The 17220-nt window shown below is 45.3% G+C and overlaps 2 protein-coding genes and 1 long non-coding RNA gene across 7 annotated transcripts in view; 2 read left to right on the top strand and 1 right to left on the bottom strand.

Moving 5' to 3' along the window:
• The window catches only part of rbpja (recombination signal binding protein for immunoglobulin kappa J region a), a 6321-nt gene extending 5930 nt beyond the window's left edge, over positions 1-391 (top strand). The window contains exon 11 of the mRNA XM_035529742.2: positions 1-391. This exon is cut by the window's left edge and continues 926 nt beyond it. The gene's annotated coding sequence lies outside the window, so the exon portion shown is untranslated.
• Positions 1-3854, bottom strand: part of LOC145657863 (uncharacterized) — a 5588-nt gene extending 1734 nt beyond the window's left edge. The window contains exon 1 of the long non-coding RNA XR_014123769.1: positions 3477-3854. This is a non-coding gene — a long non-coding RNA (uncharacterized LOC145657863). The remainder of the gene's footprint in view (positions 1-3476) is intronic.
• Positions 3855-4084: 230 nt separating this feature from the next.
• stim2a (tromal interaction molecule 2a) lies at positions 4085-17112 on the top strand. Of its 5 annotated transcripts, none has more exons than XM_081714192.1 (13): positions 4085-4420; positions 4836-5067; positions 5293-5423; positions 7296-7410; positions 7623-7734; positions 7871-7986; positions 8354-8531; positions 8938-9115; positions 9536-9697; positions 9936-10036; positions 10363-10598; positions 11615-11801; positions 13275-17112. In XM_081714192.1, the coding sequence occupies exons 2-13, from the start codon at positions 4929-4931 to the stop codon at positions 14740-14742; spliced, it is 3123 nt and encodes a 1040-aa protein (XP_081570318.1). In that variant the 5' UTR covers positions 4085-4420; positions 4836-4928; the 3' UTR covers positions 14743-17112. The 5 variants fall into 5 exon arrangements, with proteins under 5 accessions (XP_081570318.1, XP_026874792.3, XP_081570319.1 ...); XM_027018991.3 differs by having other exon boundaries at positions 4085-4596; XM_081714193.1 differs by lacking the exon at positions 4085-4420 and having other exon boundaries at positions 4926-5067; positions 5293-5431.
• Positions 17113-17220: the final 108 nt, after the last annotated feature.

The following is a 17220-nucleotide window of genomic DNA, read 5'->3' as shown; positions in this document are numbered from 1 at the left end:
TTATTATTATTGTTATTATTTTTATTGATATATAATTTTATAAGCTTTAGCTAAGGTACATTTTTCACCTTTTTTGGTTTTATAACATATAGTAAACTTTTGTTACCAAATAGTTTTGTATATTTCTGACGAGTGCTTGTGCTCTGAAGTTTAAAGGCTTGTGGACTCATAGCTGCCTTTTAACCCTCCTGGCCTTAAATCTGCTGGACTCCAACCAGACTTTTATTTTGTAATACTGCTTTTATTTCATATGTCATTCTTTTTATCCACCCCCCCCCTTCCTCAACTGAAGTGTAAGACTGTGTAGTGGGCTGATTTTCCCCCTTTGGGAGAAGCTGGCGTTATAGGTTTATCACATGACGTTTTTTAAACAAAAAAGCTTTAACGGACAGCCATCTTGCCTAATGAGAGATCTTTTAAACGATCCTCTGACCAATCACTACCACCGCTGCGGTCATCTCTGCGGCCCCTCATGGCCTGTGACCTTGCGCTATGACAAGACCAGGAATTTACTTGGGCCAGAAACATTTCCACGAGTTACAGTGTGCTGTCTGTTACAGTGTCGGAGGCTCGTTGGAGCATAAGTGTCAATACGTTTAGGGATCCAGACACCGGTTACTTTTAATTTGTGTGTGTGTGTGTGTGTGTGTGTGTGTGTGTGTGTGTGTGTGTGGGGTTTTTTTTTTGGTTTTTTTTCCCCCTCCTTCGCCCCTCATTTCATTTGTTTTGGAGAATCGCTGTAACATGAAGGATGTTCACTACGAGGGGCCGGCCACAACGTTGAGATTTTAACATCTTAATCCTCACCAAAGCCATTATATTTTGTACCCCGATCATGAGCTAGAGATTCTGTTCTCCAGAGTTTCACTCAGGTGCTCATCTGAACCACCTGCTGCCCTGACCCTGCCCCCTTCATTGTGGGCGAGGCCTAGCGGTCAGTACAGTGTGGCTCTAAGGGCCGAGTCCCCTCACGTCCCCTCGTGCATCCTTCAGGGCTGGAGCTCTCTGCCCTGTCCGGTTAGTTTATGTGAACACACACAATTCATGTTTGGAATTAGGCAGTTTCCAGCTCGTTAGAAAGTTCCCTGTACTGGCGGCTTCCCAGACTTTCAGATTCACCGCCATCCTCTGGTGCAGGACAGACAAGCTACTAGTTGTATGGTTCTCCCCAGACATGCTTTAAAAATCTGCCAAGCAAAAGGCAACGGACAGGGCAAGCACTGTGGAGCTGCCGTTGTCTGTGGGATCTGTTGGTGTCCAAGCGGACCTAATCCCAGGACAGCGGCGGCGGTGCCTAGGAACAGGCCCCTAGGGTCATGTTCCGCTGTGGGCATGGCAGGGCTCGCATTGAATCCATGTGCCACCTTCATTCATGCTTTGTCTCTTTTTGTCGTCTGCTTTTAATTGTTTTTTGTTTTTTGTTTTTTTTCCTCCTGTTTGTTTTTGACCCGACTGTACGTGCGTTGGCCTGAGTTTAAGGACATTATCTTCTGAAATAAGGCTAGCTCGCTGCCTTCCAGCTGCTTGGTCACAGGCCCCTCCCCCCTGTGGTCGGTCCCTGTGCTTGGTCACAGGCCCCTCCCCCCTGTGGTCGGTCCCTGTGCTTGGTCACAGGCCCCTCCCCCCTGTGGTCGGTCCCTGTGCTTGGTCACAGACTCCTCCCCCCTGTGCTTGGTCCCTGCGGTTAGTCACAGATTCCTCCCCCCTGTGGTTGAGGGGCTGTTACAGACTTAAATATGTATACAGAATTGGAGCCGGCGCACAGATTGGTTGCTTATTTGCATGGGCCATGCTAAGGGTGAGTTCTCAGTTAATTAGCATTATGATGGATGAGCCAGAAAAATACCATAGACTGATATCCATGTGCCGAAGCAAAGGCAAACACACACACATGCAAAACTTCCCCTTGACCAGGGAGGAGTGGTTTGTTCCCGCAGAAACCCCTGGTCTGTGAGGAGCCAAACCACACGTATCAAACCGAGAGCCCCCACTCACGTCACACCTAGAGGTCGATGTTTGAAGGTCAGAACCTTTCCGAGGCCGTTTTCAGTGTTATTTTTCACTGGTTTTATTAGTCTTCCGGAATATTCTACAGGGCCTTCGTTAGCGTCTCGTGCCGGGGATAAAACTTTGCTGGTTCTGATCGCTTTTGTTTCCTGAATGAGCTCTTTCCTGTCTGGTTGCCTTTCGCCTTTGCCACTGTACTTGTTTCAAAAAACAACAAAAAAAACGATTTTATGAATTCACTGTTATTGCTTGTTGATAAAGAGGGAATCATGTTTTCTAAACAGCTCCAAAAACAAACAAAACCCCTCAGTCTGCCAGAATTTTCAGGGTCCATTTGTGTGTTGAACATCTCCAGTCAGGTGGTGTGTGTGTGTGTGTTTCGTTTGTTGTGTTCTTGAGGGACTGAAGTGAGATGCTCCGCCTACACGGTCGCGGGGGCGAGCGCATGCTCTCTTTCTCAAAGGCGCGGTGTCGGGGCCGTCCAACACGTAGTGGGCCAGTGTATCTCGCTTTGGGACTGGATCAGAGACTGCTAATGTTTTAGTGCTGTCGGTTGTTTACAGCAGGTCTGACGTCTGTAACGGCCCGCCCATTCAGATCGGTTTGTTCAACACGTCACCTTGCAGTTGGTGTTTAAATTCGTTTTGAATGCATTATGTTCACATAAAGGCAGCATACTGGGAAATGTGGAACTATGCACTTCTGGTGTGAACATGGATTGGGGCAGAGTTAAACTAGAACTGATGTTTATATTGTTAATAGAAGGTTGTTACTGCAGACTCGTGCACTGTACGTCATTTTTTTGAGATCTGTTTTCATCTTAAAACGTCTGTCATAAATCCAGTAATCAGAGTCGGATCGCTTCACGTCCTAAATCTTGGGGTTAGCAGAGCGGAGTGAAAAAAAAACGCTGTCCCCAATACACGCCGGGCCGTCGTGTTCCTGACCTCACCCAAGCGATCCTACCACAGTGTCGCCCAGGCCGGGGCGCGCCACGAGCACCTGCCAGCTGGAGCTGCAGGAGCGCGCGATACACAGCAGATAACGCTTTTGAGATCGAGTGGCACCACCGCGTGGCCGAGTGCTTCCCTGGTGGGTTAGAGCGGAACGAACTGTTGTTCAGATCAGTAGACGAACAATAATTCTGATTACTGTAACAGTTAATCGTAGGAAGGTGCTTCCCACGACTCCATCCTAAGGGCCGTTCCATCACTGTATGAACTGAAGTGCGTTAGACGAGGCCTCGGGGGTTGCGGGAATATAAGTGTCCGCTTCAGTAGTGAGACGTACCCAAAAAAGCGCACTGTTTTCCATTTAAACAGCGAAAACGGTGGCAGACAGATCCGTTTCAAAGTGTAAAAAGTATTCACTTTAAGTTAAAAGTTCATGGACGTTTCGTTTACTTAGCCAGTAGCCAAGTGTGGTTAACTTGGTTGACCAGTTAGGTTATAAACAGTGGAAAAGCTTACCCGATGTTCAGCTGTTGCGTTTATTTGTTGAAACTGTGGCCTTCTCTTCAACGTGACTATAGCAAACATGCAAATCGCCAAAGAAGTCAGTGCGGAAAATCGTTCTGCATTTGTGATTTTCATAGCCTTTTATAATGCATGTCCGAGCCGTCAGATGTATTGCGCGAGAGCGTGACCGCTGAGACGCGGGGCTCGCGCGCTCGCGCACTCCGACTGGGCCGTGAGTCTCCGCCCTTGTCCACCGTGAGGCGCCTGTCGGGGCGTCGTGCCCAAGAAAACGCAAGCGCAGCGTTCTTAAAAAGCAGCCCCGATGGCTGAGACCTAACAGTTGTGCGTGCTTGGAGGGTGAAAGGTTACCTTCATCCCTATACACACACACACACACACACACCCCTACCTGGGGTATATTTAGGAGTTGCTGAGGCGCAACCTGACACTTTGTTTCTGTTCACAGCGCTGCTAATCCCACTGGATACTAAATTTAATCCTGCATCCAGCTAAATGGCGTGTGCAGTTTGAGAGAACAGCACGATGGCGGTCTTCATGGCTCGTGTGTGTGTGGTCGGGGGAGCGTAAACTCAAGAAACGGTATGCTTGAAATAAAGAGTGGCAGAAAAGGAAATAAAGAGGTGTGTTTTAATCTGCTCGTCGTGTGTAGCGGCTGTTTCGGATGTATGAGACTGATCAGCAGCTACAGCAGTACAAGCGTTCGCGTCTGACTGGCTCAACAGGTGCGCGTGTGCCAGCGGCTATTTTAATTACGTTCCCCTTCCATAGTCGGAGCGCTTAAGTCATTTACTTCCCGTTGGAACATTTCATAATCCACGGTCAAGATTTCCACAGGGAGGCCGGTGGATGTTATCTTTAGATTCGACCGTTAGAACCCGAGGAGCCGTCGCCAAATGCGGACAGAGAACAAGGGGACATTTTCTCCAAACGATTCGGTGTGGTGGACGGTGCAGAGTTCTACTAAATATTCTACTTCTCCCGCTGGGACGTTTAAAAATCTTTCAGTGGATTGCAGCAATACTGTGAAGAGAGCTGCACTTATGAGCTTTTACTTTCTAAAACAGTAATTTAACATTAGTTTTTAGATTCGTTAAGGATCTAAAGGTTAATTGTAAGTTAATAATTTATATTTTTATGTTTCTTGTTAGCCTAATTTAACAATTCAGCAAGACTTGACAAGTAGACATTTTACTGTTCGTGTGGCCTACGTTCTTGGTGCTCGTGTATGGCATATTCTGTTTTGTCAAAGATTTTTGCCGAGCGCTTATTTAGTACAGCACCGCCGGCCTCACGGACCACCGGTTCCGTTTTTAGCTGCCGTCAAGATCATATAACCGTTTTTTTGCACAGATGTAACTTCTCCCAGGCGGCTGTCGTGAATGGACATCTGTTTTCTGTATCACAAACCGTACCTTGCCGAAGAGCCCGAGTTTTAGCCTCGCGATGCTCACGTTTTCCTTCACGGTGCTGCTCGTGCTAGGCGGGCCGATTACCTGCGCAGCGCACGCACTGGAACGCGAGTTTGCCAGCGATGAATTTCTGTACTCTGGATTAAGGAGGGAAGCGACGCGAACTCCTATAGGCAAGTATTCCATAAATGACTCAGAGTTTAAAAGCGTGGAAATGGTTAAACGTGCAGGGCTCGCGATTCGCAGGATTGTACATGAATATTGTCACGTTTTACAAATATAAATTTGCAGTTCAAGTTCACGGAGCCAGCAGATATTAGTCAGTAAACTGCCTTTTCTAAATGTATTTAAGAGCGCTAAAATATTTGACTTATAGCATGTGTAACCTTCGACCTCAGACGCGTGCTTGCAGGTGACTCCTCCGTGCGTGACCGAAGCAGACCGCTTTAGCCTGGAAGCCCTACGTCATATCCATCGCGAGATGGATGACGATCAGGACGGATGTATCGAAGTGGAGGAGAGTGTGGAGGTACGCAGGTGTGTGTGTGTGTGTTTCTAAACCAGAGAAAATCGGCGGTTTCCTAAGGGAAAACCATTCTAAATTAGATTCAGAATCAAACTACAAAATCAAAGTCCAGACCTGGTAAAGGTTTCTCGAGTTGTTTAATTTTACAATTGAAAGGGTGAAAACATTTTTTAAATTTTGATTTTGCAGGTTAAGCAAAGGGTTAAGTTATATATAATACATACACAGCATAGTTATGAACCCTTGCACTGGGCATATATTGAAAAGTTTGTTTGTGAGAGACTATAAAACTACACTGATCCCCTGTCGCACCTCCTGTGATGGGAACCCCATGCAGTATTCAGATATCCTGTCTGGACCAGAACCAGCAAAATTGGAAAACATTCCTGCAGTGAGAACGGGAATGGGAATGTTGAGGAACTTGGGGAAAGTGAGGAACAAGGTTTTCATGTTGGCACGTTGGTAACTACTGATCTCAGTACAGCTGCCCCATAACAGAAATATGTCCTAAACATGTTGATAAGCATGAGTGGCTGCTCTACCCTGATCTGAGAACGGTCATTAGGGCCATGGCTGAGGTTTAGGATGGTGGCCACCCTCCTCCTGGAGATCTACCAGCCTGTGTTTAGCTCCAACCCTCATCTCTCACACCTGACCCAAGTCATCTCTGACATCAGGAGACCTTCTTCAGCTGTGTGAGGCGTTTAAAATGGACAGCTGGTTCTAGATCAGTTTGAAAAGGCTCTAACCTACAGATCACTAGTGAAGATATATAAGGGCAAGTTGGTTCAAGATCAGTTTGGAAAGTCTCTCACTTAGTTATCTCACGTTGTAACTAAAAGCCGCTTAATCACTTTTGTTGATACCAGTGCATATGTTGTGTTACGTTACACTTGTGTGTGATTGGTACTGTGGTACTGCTAGCAGTGGCAAGGAGTGTTATGTTAAGAGTTTTGCCTTAGCTGTGTGGGGTGTGGTGGACTAGTAAATGTGAACGATAGAAACTATGGAGTTGGGTTTCGGGCACGGTTACTATAGCGATTGGGGGGAGAGGGTGGGCACATGAAGGACATGGTTGAGGACATCACATGGGGGGGCTCAGTTACAGTCCAGAATACATTCCAAGACACATGAGTGTACACACACACACACACACATTGCAATATACTCTATAGACACAAGCAGTGAAATCCTTGACGACTGATAATATAAGTTTTATTTGAAAATTAATGTATGGAAAAAACCTTTAATTTCACTTTTCATCTGGGCTTAAATTAAATAATTAAAATATAATTATTAAAAATGATTAAAAACTATCAAATAATGATAATCACTTATTATACAGTTGTAACACAGTGAAATTTTAAATAGTGTTAATTTGTCTTTGTAGCTGATTCTCATGTATGAGGAATTTTGTCTTTACATTTAAGAGAACTATGACACTTTTTTATCCCCCCCAAAAAAGTTGAGCAATTAAGGGCTTTGCCCAACAGTTGCAACTTGGCGGTGGTGGGGCTTAAACCAGCAACCTTCCAATTACAAGTCAAGTACCTTAACCACTGAGCTAACATTGCCTGCTAATCGGTCAGAGATCTACAGACTCTGATACAGGAGGGTAGTCAGGTCATGTTTAATACAGCCAGAGATCTCTGATACAGGAGGGTCATGAGGTCAGGTCAGGTCAGGTCACGTTTAATGCGGTCACATGGCTTAGGAATTCTAGCTTTTTCATGTTTCCTCTTCTGTAAACATCTCAGTAATTTCTGCAGATTCTTGAATTTCCATGCAGGTGAAAATCAAACTTAAACCTTGTGTGTGTTCAACTTTGTATGTGTGTGTTTTGCGTGGATGTGTTTCGTGTGTATGTTTGGGTAGTTCATTATTGAGGATATGCAACAGCAGCAGCAGACCAATAAACACAGTAAACTGCACAGAGAGGATCAGCACATCACCATAGAGGAACTGTGGAGAGGATGGAAGACCTCTGAAGGTAAGAGTGTGTGTGTTTGTGTGTGTGCGCATGTGTGTGTGTGTGTGTGTTTGAGAGAGAGAGAGAGAGAGAGAGTGAGTGTGTGTGTGTGTGTGAGAGAGAGAGAGACTGTGTGTGTGTCTGCACATGGGCATGTCTGTCCATGAAGTTTAAGCTGCCAAAACATTCTTTTGCAATGTGTCTGTCTCTCTCTCTCTCTCTCTCTCTCTCAGTCCATAACTGGACTCAGGAGGATGTGTTGCGGTGGTTGAGGGAGTTTGTGGAGTTGCCTCAGTATGATCAGAACTTCAAAGAGTTACACGTCAACGGAAACACGCTGCCCAGGTGACTGAGACCAGTCCAATCTGCTAACCCTGCCTGCAAAGCCAGGTTATGCTACATTCAGTCTAACACAGTAGCAGCTGCAAAATCGGCCAATCGCAATGCACGAAACTTGTCCAATCACATTCCTTCTATTCAGAATTGCCTCCAATGAGCCGTCGTTTATGAGCACCTACCTGAAGATCCAGGACCAGCAGCACAAACAGAAGCTGAAGCTGAAGGCCTTGGATGTTGTGCTGTTTGGACCGCCCACACGTATGTGCCATGACATCATTAGTGTAGACCGCCCACATGTATGTGCCTTGACATCATTGGTGTAGCCCACCCACACATATGTGCCATGACATCATTAATGTAGACCAGCTATTTTAGCATCCTTAATAAATATAGCCGTGACCTACATGTCATTAAGGCTTTGTAATCCAGTGCATGTCTGGTCTTGGAGCGGCCTGTGTTATTTTCTCTCTCTTGCGCTCCTGGTTCAGTCCACTACTCTCCAGAGTCAGGAGTGTGTGTGAACACGAGGGAGATGGAAAGGTATTCCGGTACTGCCAGTGAAACCAGCAGGGAGCATATCCAATTGGCTGTCTGGCTCCTGATCCCGCCCCCTTTTGCCATCCAGGCCCACCGCACAACTGGATGAAGGACCTGCTGCTCATCTTGTCGGTGGTGATGGGCGTGGGCGGCTGCTGCTTCGCCCAGGCACAGAACAAGGCCTTCAAGGTGCACATCTCCAAAATGATGACAGACCTGGAGGGCCTGCACAGAGCCGAGCAGAGCCTGCGGGACCTTCAGGAGCAGTGAGGAGCGCCTGATCACTTCCCTGCACGCCACGCCGCATGCCACACCACTCGCTACACTTCATCCACTGTTCTCTCCATTTCTGTATGATCCGGATTCAATCACAGAACTCGTTTTTGCATCACAACTTTGGGATGCTACACTTGGGGTCAGAATACTGTAGATGAAAATGTGCAGAAACGTTCTTGTGAGGGGTCATGGATGCAGAAACCCAATGTTGTTGTCCTAACATTGTTAAGGTATGTGTGCATGTATAATTGCATATCTGGAGGTGATTGGTTAGGTCTGAGTTGTCGCTCTGTGCTCTGTCCGTACTCTGTGAAGCGTTCCTGGTGCTCTGTTTTCTGTCTGTGGTCCTTGAGGCGTTCCTGACACTCCATGTGTTGTCTGTGCTCTGCTGGCCAGGCTGGAGCGAGCTCATGAAGAGAAGCGCACTGTTGCTGTGGAGAAGCAGTTCTTGGAGGAGCGAATGAGGGATGAGATCCAGGGAGCCCAGGAAGAAGCCAACCGGCTCCAGGAGCTCCGCAAGGGAGCCGCCAGCGAGCTGAGCCGCCTCCGCTACGCAGAGGAGGAGCTTGAACAGGTGTGTGTGTGTACGTGCGTGCGTGTGTGTGTGTGGTTCATTAAGTGTGAGTGCGTTTGTGTTTGGGTGTGAATGTGATCCCTCAATGATAGCATCAGAATTACATCAACAAAACTTGCGCAGGGGTTCAAAGTTTGTGTAAAGGCTGTTTGTGTAAAGATGTTACCTGTTGATACCCGCGCGTGTTTGTGCGTGTGTGTGTGCGCGCGTGTTTGTGCCTGTGTGTGCGCGCGTGTTTGTGCCTGTGTGTGCGTGCATGTTTGTGCCTGCGCGCGCGTGTGTGTGTGCCTGTGCGTGCGCACGCATTTGTGCCTGCGTCCGTGTCTGCGTGTGTGTGTGCGTGTGCGTGTGCGTGCGTGTGTGTGTGTGTGTGTGTGTGTGTGTGTGTGTGTGTGTGTGTGTGTGTGTGTGTGTCCTCAGGTGCGCGGGGCCCTGAAGAAAGCAGAGCAGGACATCCAGGCGAGCTGGTCTGTGCCGGAGTCTCTGCAGCTGTGGCTGCAACTCACACATGAGGTGGAGGTTCAGTACTACAACATAAAGAAACAGAACGCAGAACAGCAACTGAGCACCGCCAAGGAAGAGGTGTATATATATACACACACACACACACACACACACACACACACACACACACCCACACACGCATGCAGAGCCCTGTGGTTATAAGAGTAATGAGAGATTTGGAGGGAGTAGTTTAGCATTCACATTGTCTAGTTCATAAACTTTTCTAAGGTATCCCTGTTGGTGTGGTGTCACTCTTGTTGGTGTGTGTGTGTGTGTGTGTGTGTGTGTGTGTGTGTGTGTGTGTGTGTGTGTCCAGGCAGAGAAGATTAAGAAGAAGAGGAGTTCACTTCTGGGCACACTCCATGTGGCACACAGCTCCTCTCTGGATCAGGTGGACCACAAGATCTTAGAGGCCAAGTACGGACGTGTGTGTGTGTAGAAGTGTGTTGAAATAGGTCCAGTGTGTGAGCCTTATAGTGTTTTATAGATTACGAGGAACGGCCTAAATATAGATTACAGAGAACCCACTGAATAAGGTCATTCTGAATGTGGATTATATAATGAACATGAATTATTTACTGACTTATTCTGATGTGGTCTGTTTATTCTCTGTCCTTTATTGCTCTGGTGATCCTTCCTTCGGTTAAAAAAACAACACAAGTTTTGCTAAATGACTGTAGTTATTTGGAGATCTGGCTTTCTGTTTCCTTCTCCCTCGTCGTGTCTTGCGTGTGTGGGGCCAGGAACGCGCTGGCGGAAGTGATGGCGAGCTTGCGCGAGCGTCTGCACCGCTGGCAGCAGATCGAGTGGCTGTGCAGCTTCCCCATCATGAGCAACAGCGGTCTGGCCAGCCTGACGGCCACGCTCTACCCAGACCCCAACTGGATGCTTCTCCCTCGGGCCGCCATGAGCTACCCGATGCCTGCCGGCGTGGAAGACCTGGATGAGGGAGTGGCTCCCGGCATACCGCAGATCCCTGGTGAGTAGGTACCCGTCGGTCGCCACCAGAGGGTGCCGCACAGGGCACACGGCAGTGGGGGAGGTGAGCGCGTGTACGCGTTTATCCTGAGTGACTTGCATGGTTATTAGTCCAGCTCCCAGCACACCTGCACCAGGTACATGGTGAGTGTGTGATGCTTAACTCAGGTGACTGGGGGCTGGAACACACCAAACACACTTCACTGGAGGTTCCTAAGGGCTAGGTTAAATATAACCCACAATCCAACTGAGTCAAAAGGGCACAGTTGCTGTCTTGGGCCAGGGGTGTGCGTCAGCATGTGGCTGTGGCTGTGTTGTACTGTGTCTTTGTTTTGCTGTGGTTGTGTCTGCTGTGGCTGTGTTGTACTGTGTCTTTGTTTTGCTGTGGTTGTGTCTGCTGTGGCTGTGTTGTACTGTGTCTTTGTTTTGCTGTGGTTGTGTCTGCTGTGGCTGTGTTGTACTGTGTCTTTGTTTTGCTGTGGTTGTGTCTGCTGTGGCTGTGTTGTACTGTGTCTTTGTTTTGCTGTGGTTGTGGCTGTGCTGTGGCTGTGTTGTACTGTGTCTTTGTTTTGCTGTGGCTGTGCTGTGTCTTTGTTTTGCTGTGGTTGTGTCTGCTGTGGCTGTGTTGTACTGTGTCTTTGTTTTGCTGTGGTTGTGTCTGCTGTGGCTGTGCTGTGTCTTTGTTTTGCTGTGGTTGTGTCTGCTGTGGCTGTGTTGTGCTGTGTCTTTGTTTTGCTGTGGTTGTGTCTGCTGTGGCTGTGTTGTACTGTGTCTTTGTTTTGCTGTGCTGTGTCTTTGTTTTGCTGTGGTTGTGTCTGCTGTGGCTGTGTTGTACTGTGTCTTTGTTTTGCTGTGGTTGTGTCTGCTGTGGCTGTGCTGTGTCTTTGTTTTGCTGTGGTTGTGTCTGTGCTGTGGCTGTACTATGTCTGTGTTGTGTCTGTGTCTGTACTGTGTTGTCTGTGCTATGTCTGCTCTACAGTCTCCAGGCTATGTCATTCGCGTTTATCTCGTCTGCAGTCACTGTCACTCCGATAAAGCTCTCCCCTGGAGCACTGGTCCGTTCCCGGCGATCCGCACACATCGTCCCATCGCCTGTGATCCTCTCTCCTGATCCGGACCTGCTGATCCCTATCCGGACGACGCTCCCGCGATACGGAGAGGAGGAGGCGGGGGAGCATATCATCTTCCCAACCCTGAAGAAACCGTGAGTTGAGATTTTATCAGACTGGCCAGATGACGTTGATTAATTGCAGGAGCCGCTGGCGGTTACTATAGCAATGGTTTTGTTTTGTTGCACATGGTGATGGAGAGATTGCAGTAGTGTGGTTTTGATGACATCATCAGAGAGAACATCTCTATTGTTTCATGACATCATCAGAAAAACCATCACTATATGGCACTATATTTTAACATATAATCGGTTTCATTTGACTGTCCGTAATGCAAGTGAAGATATCTACAAATGAATTTGACTATTCAAAATATCAATTAAGTATTTAAAATCTTGCTAGTAAGAATAGCAATGTAAGATATATTTACAATTACATTTTGACTAGTCAAAATACATTTTAAGATATATTCAATTACATCATCAGAATCGTCATTTGAAGAGTCACAAATCCGAAATTATAATTATAGATATCTCTAATTCAATTAACATCTAGTATAAATGACATTTTCAGATATCTGAGGAATCGCATACATCACAGACTGTGTAATGCGTTTTGAATTAATCAGTTGATCATTAACATTAAAAGGGAACTACACAAAACGGTTAGTTCAATCATGAGTTAGGGTGTAAAGTTGACAATAAACCCTATAGTAGTTTAAAACTAACAAGGTATATTATTTGTTGCACCACAGGGGCAGGGTTTCATGCTAAGATCGACTACATAAATCTGTTATATACATCTGACTAGTCAGAATAATCATTCAAGATATCCAGGAACACATTATAACTAGTGGGAACAATCTTTCAAGATATCTGAAATACAAGAGCTGTCTAGTTAACAACGCATTTAAGATATCCATAATTTCTTTGCAGATATCTTAAAAAGGCTTTAAACCCAGGGTATCTTTAATTCAGTTTTGAGTAGTCATAATTTACATTCAAGATATCTACAATTTAATTTGCACTAGTGATATCTTATTTTCAGATATCTAAAAAAAAACCATTTGAGATATCTGAAATCATGAAGAAATTTAAGACATCTTGAATTAAACTTTTAACTAATCAGAAACAAAATGGACATATCTATAAATTGGATATCTTGAATTTAAATTACAAATACTGTAAAATGAATTTCAGATGTCTTGAAGCTCCTGTACAAATCAACTGCAAACATGATGTTATTCATTCAAGTATGTAATTAGAGATATCTTGAATTAGCATTGTGTCTAGTCTAAATGTAGCGATATCTTGAATTAACTTTGTCGAGTCATAAACTAATTACAGATATCTTTAATGCAAATCTGTTCAGATCAATCACTATCAAAACACGTCAAACGTGACTGTCTGAAATAATTACTTGCCTGCTTTAGTGTTTGGACTATATCAAGTTTCAAGTTTCAAGTATGCTGCAATATACCCACATTATGTTCCCAAATCTAAGTAAAATGTGTCTGATGTTTATGGGCCATACAGCATTTACCTCTGTCCTCTCCATGTGTGAAACAGGGAGTGTGTGGAATCTTCCTCGGAGGCTGAGCCTGTTGGAACCCCCGTCAACAGGACATACATGGGCTCGGGGCCAGACACTCCACCTCGGAGACTGTACCGTGAAGACATGGACCTTTTCTCCGACAGCGTTGCCTGCAAAATCCCACACAGTGAACACGAGGACGTTTCCTCACGCAAGCTGTCGCGAGAGGAACTCCGGGACGCTCTGAGAGGCAGCTTGAGAAAAGTCTCGAGGGAAGAACTCGTTGTGGGGAGCCCGTCCAGGAAGACCTCCAGAGAGGAACAGGAGGCGTCAGTAGAACCTCTGACAAGTCCTACGGGTTCAGAAGAGCCTGCCCTTGCTGTTGATTCCAGGACAGTAAGGAGGAATTTACCAATCGATATTACCGAGTCCCCTATTAGACTGTCCAACAGAGAGAAGCCAGATTCTCTAATGGATCCGTGCCCTGGAGTACGATTCAAGGATCAGGCTGATGTCAGTGTGGGCTTCCAAAGATGTAAGGCGTTTCGAGAAAAGAAGGCTCTCTCGGGGGAGAGCCTGCCGAGAATGATGGCCGTAGATGAAGGTGAGACTGATGTCCAAAGTGTAAATGCAGGCTCACATGAACCTGACCTCCCCCCGACAATGGCAGTTAGAGTTCATGCTGATGTTCCAGTGGAAACGCAAATGGGAGAACTGTTTCGACCAGAGACCTTGGATCCTACCTTCAGAAAGCTCTTGAGAGAGGAGTTTGATGTCTCAATGGACGATCAGAGAGTCAAGATATGTAGAGATAAGGAGCTGTCCAAAGACAGAGCTTCTAGAATGAGGCTTCCAGATGACCAAGACCTGTCTATAGACACTGGCAGGGTGAAACTTCTAAGAGGTGTTTCCATGGATGGTGGATCTAGAAGAAAGACACGTGATGATTTGGACATGGCTCTGGAGACCAACCGGACGATGTCTTTAAGAGAGAGACGAGACGACACCCCTTCCAGAAAGCTCTCTCGAGACCAACGCGACATGGCCGTGGACAGATGTAAGCTCTTCCGCTTGGACAGTGGTGTGGAGACAACCAGGACGGCCAGGGACGAGCTCCCGGTGCCAGACCCGGCTCGCTTCAACCAGCCTGATCTCACCATCAGCTCTCTGGTCATCTGGGCTCCGCCTCCAGACCCGCTCAGCCACTTGGTTTATGACGGCATTCTAGAAAAGTCTTCCCAGAACCTTCTGAGCACGTCCATGCCTGGATCTCTCTGCCATGCTCCCTCACTCTCTTCAGTGTCCACCTCCTCCCAAAGGCTTTTGGACAGCGAGGTCTCCGGCGGCAGGTCTCCTCACCATGGTGATGCCTCACCTCCCGAGTCCCTGGGTGCAATCAAAGTGAAGAAGACCTCAAAGCTCAAGAACTTGTTCAAGAAAAAGAAGGAGAAGGAGAAAGACTCGTCTGCAGATCACGCAGCAGACGGCTTGCAGAAACTGTGACCGTATTTAAATGGTCATATTATTTGAAGGGCCGGTGTGACGAGAGATTTGAAGAGCATTTTAAGCACAATGAGAGTCTCTTCTCGTGGTCTCTCTCTCAGCTAGAGGTGGTGGTAGGGGCATAAAACGCATGGGGAATCTGTTTCCTGCCGATTTGGTTTGCTCAGGTAGGAATGAATGAATGAAACTGTGCAGCTGCCAGTGCGGGGTACAGCTGTGGTCATTTCCTGTGGGCATCGCTGTGGCTATATATGGGCGACCTATGAACAGGGCCGGTTCACTGCAGCCTATGTTCATAATCCACTTTGTGTTGAGTCCCAGCAACAAGAAATTCAGGGGGGTCTGGTGGATTTGGGAGGATTTTACCTGAAGCTGCTTCAAGGCTGCGTTGTGACACTTTAAATTCATAGTAACACACGAATACACATAACGCAAAGACACACACAAATACACATAACACACGAGCGCACACACAAATACACATAACACACGAGCGCACACACGAATACACAACGCAAACGCACGCACGCACGAATACACAACACAAACACACACACACAAATGCACATAACGCGCGTGCACACACGAACATACAATGCAAACACACGAATACACAACGCAAACACACATACACGAATACACATAACGCAAACAAACGCACGCACGAATACATATAACACAAACACATGGATTTTTAGTAGGTAGTAACTCAAATAATTAGGTAGCAACTCAAATAATTTGTGCTAAACATGATCTCTAAATGACTTGGCATGTCAGTGTCTGTAGGGGTTGATGTGTATGAATAATTATTCGTTTACATCAGTAACTTTCTCTGTGCAGTTGTGAAGACTGTGTGGCTTGTGTGGGAAGCTTCTGGATTAATTAAAAAAACAAACAAAAAACTGAACATGTAGTCACATCTTAAAAGCTGTTTGAAAAGTCTTGATGCACACAGAAGTCTTGAACAAGGTCAGGATCGGGGTCTGGTTAAGGTCAGGGTTGGGGGCTGGCTAAGGTCACTATGAACTGTTACTTGAATGAGTTGAGCTGAATTAATATTTAAATGAGTTGAGATGAACTAGTATTTGAGTGAGTTGAGCTGAACTAGTATTTGAGCTGTGTCAGGGACTTCAGGGCTGTCTGCCTTATATTTAACCATTCATACTCCATCTTAATCTTTCATTTTTGAATTTATGCACTGTTCTGACACTTTTTAAGCCACCGGTGTGGCCAATTACAAATGTGATAAAGAGGTTTGAAAAATGTTTTACTTTGCTTTATTTATTTAGTAATTTAGTTTGATATTTTGTATTTGATTTAGATTTTTATATTGTATATAATATGAATTGTGTGCGATCTAAAGTTAATGACTTGTTTTGGCTTCTTGTTCTTGTAACTTCCCTTTATATTTGTATGGTTGAAAGTATTTATTAATCTAAGAACTTTCTCTTTGCTTAAAGAGACAAGTGTACTAAAAATTACAGTTAAAAAATCCTGTATGAGTTAAAACATTATTGGCTAAAAAAGGTGGTTTCCTTCTCCTAAGTGTCCTGGGGTTCTGAGAAAGGTGCTATATAAGTGTAACCATTCATTCATTCATTCATTCATTCACTCATTCATTCATTCATTCATTCTCTCTCCTTTTAAGCTTCTGCATGGCCAAGGTCAAGTAAAGGATGGGTAATAATGATCTTAGTCCTCTATTACTTAACAGTCTACAACTTCAGTGGTGACCACTAGGTGGCAGTGAAGAGTCTTTAGTGGCGGTTGGCTGGCAGAAACCCAGTCTAGATATTTAAACGTCAATCATAAAAGTAGAGAGGAAAACAAATCAACATTTTAGCACAAATTACCAGTAATATCAAAACAATACATTTCAAGGAATTAGCAAGACATTGTGGATTTTATAGAAAATAACTAAAAGAAAATCTCTTGTCCATCATTTAAGTTTTTGAATAAGTTATGAGACAGACCATTTTTCACATGTAGAACTGCAGAACGTTCAGCACATTTTGTGTCTGGAACTTCAGAGTCTGCGTTATCTTCAGTGTTGTTTAAAATGATTTTTCTTGTGTTTTCAATACCCGTTTCTACTTTAGAAGGCAATGTTAATGGAAAGTTGTGTTTAATCTTATGTTTTTTAAATTAAAAGTTCAGTTCAGTGAGTTGTGTATATCATTTGTAATATCTGTACTTCCTTAGAAACCCACTGCTTATTACAGTGACAACCCAGGAGATTTAATAACTACCAATAAAGAAAACACCACCAATGAACACAGTGATGATTGTGACATTTGGAATGTTAAAGAGATCAGTGTGAGAATCGCAAAATGAAAAAAACTAATAAAAGAATAATTCATGTTCAAGTCATTTGCTGTTTGTAGATGGTGGTCCTTTTCAGTGTGTATTAGTTTCTAACTTCCTTAACAGTTGTAAATGAAAGACAAACATTCATAGATTTACGGGCTGGAAATTAGG

Source organism: Electrophorus electricus, chromosome 5 (genome assembly GCF_041902795.1).
Source record: "Electrophorus electricus isolate QZ-2024a chromosome 5, ASM4190279v1, whole genome shotgun sequence".
NCBI lineage: Eukaryota > Metazoa > Chordata > Actinopteri > Gymnotiformes > Gymnotidae > Electrophorus > Electrophorus electricus.
Note: the sequence above shows the minus strand (reverse complement) of the source record. Positions and strands in the feature narration are given on the sequence as shown.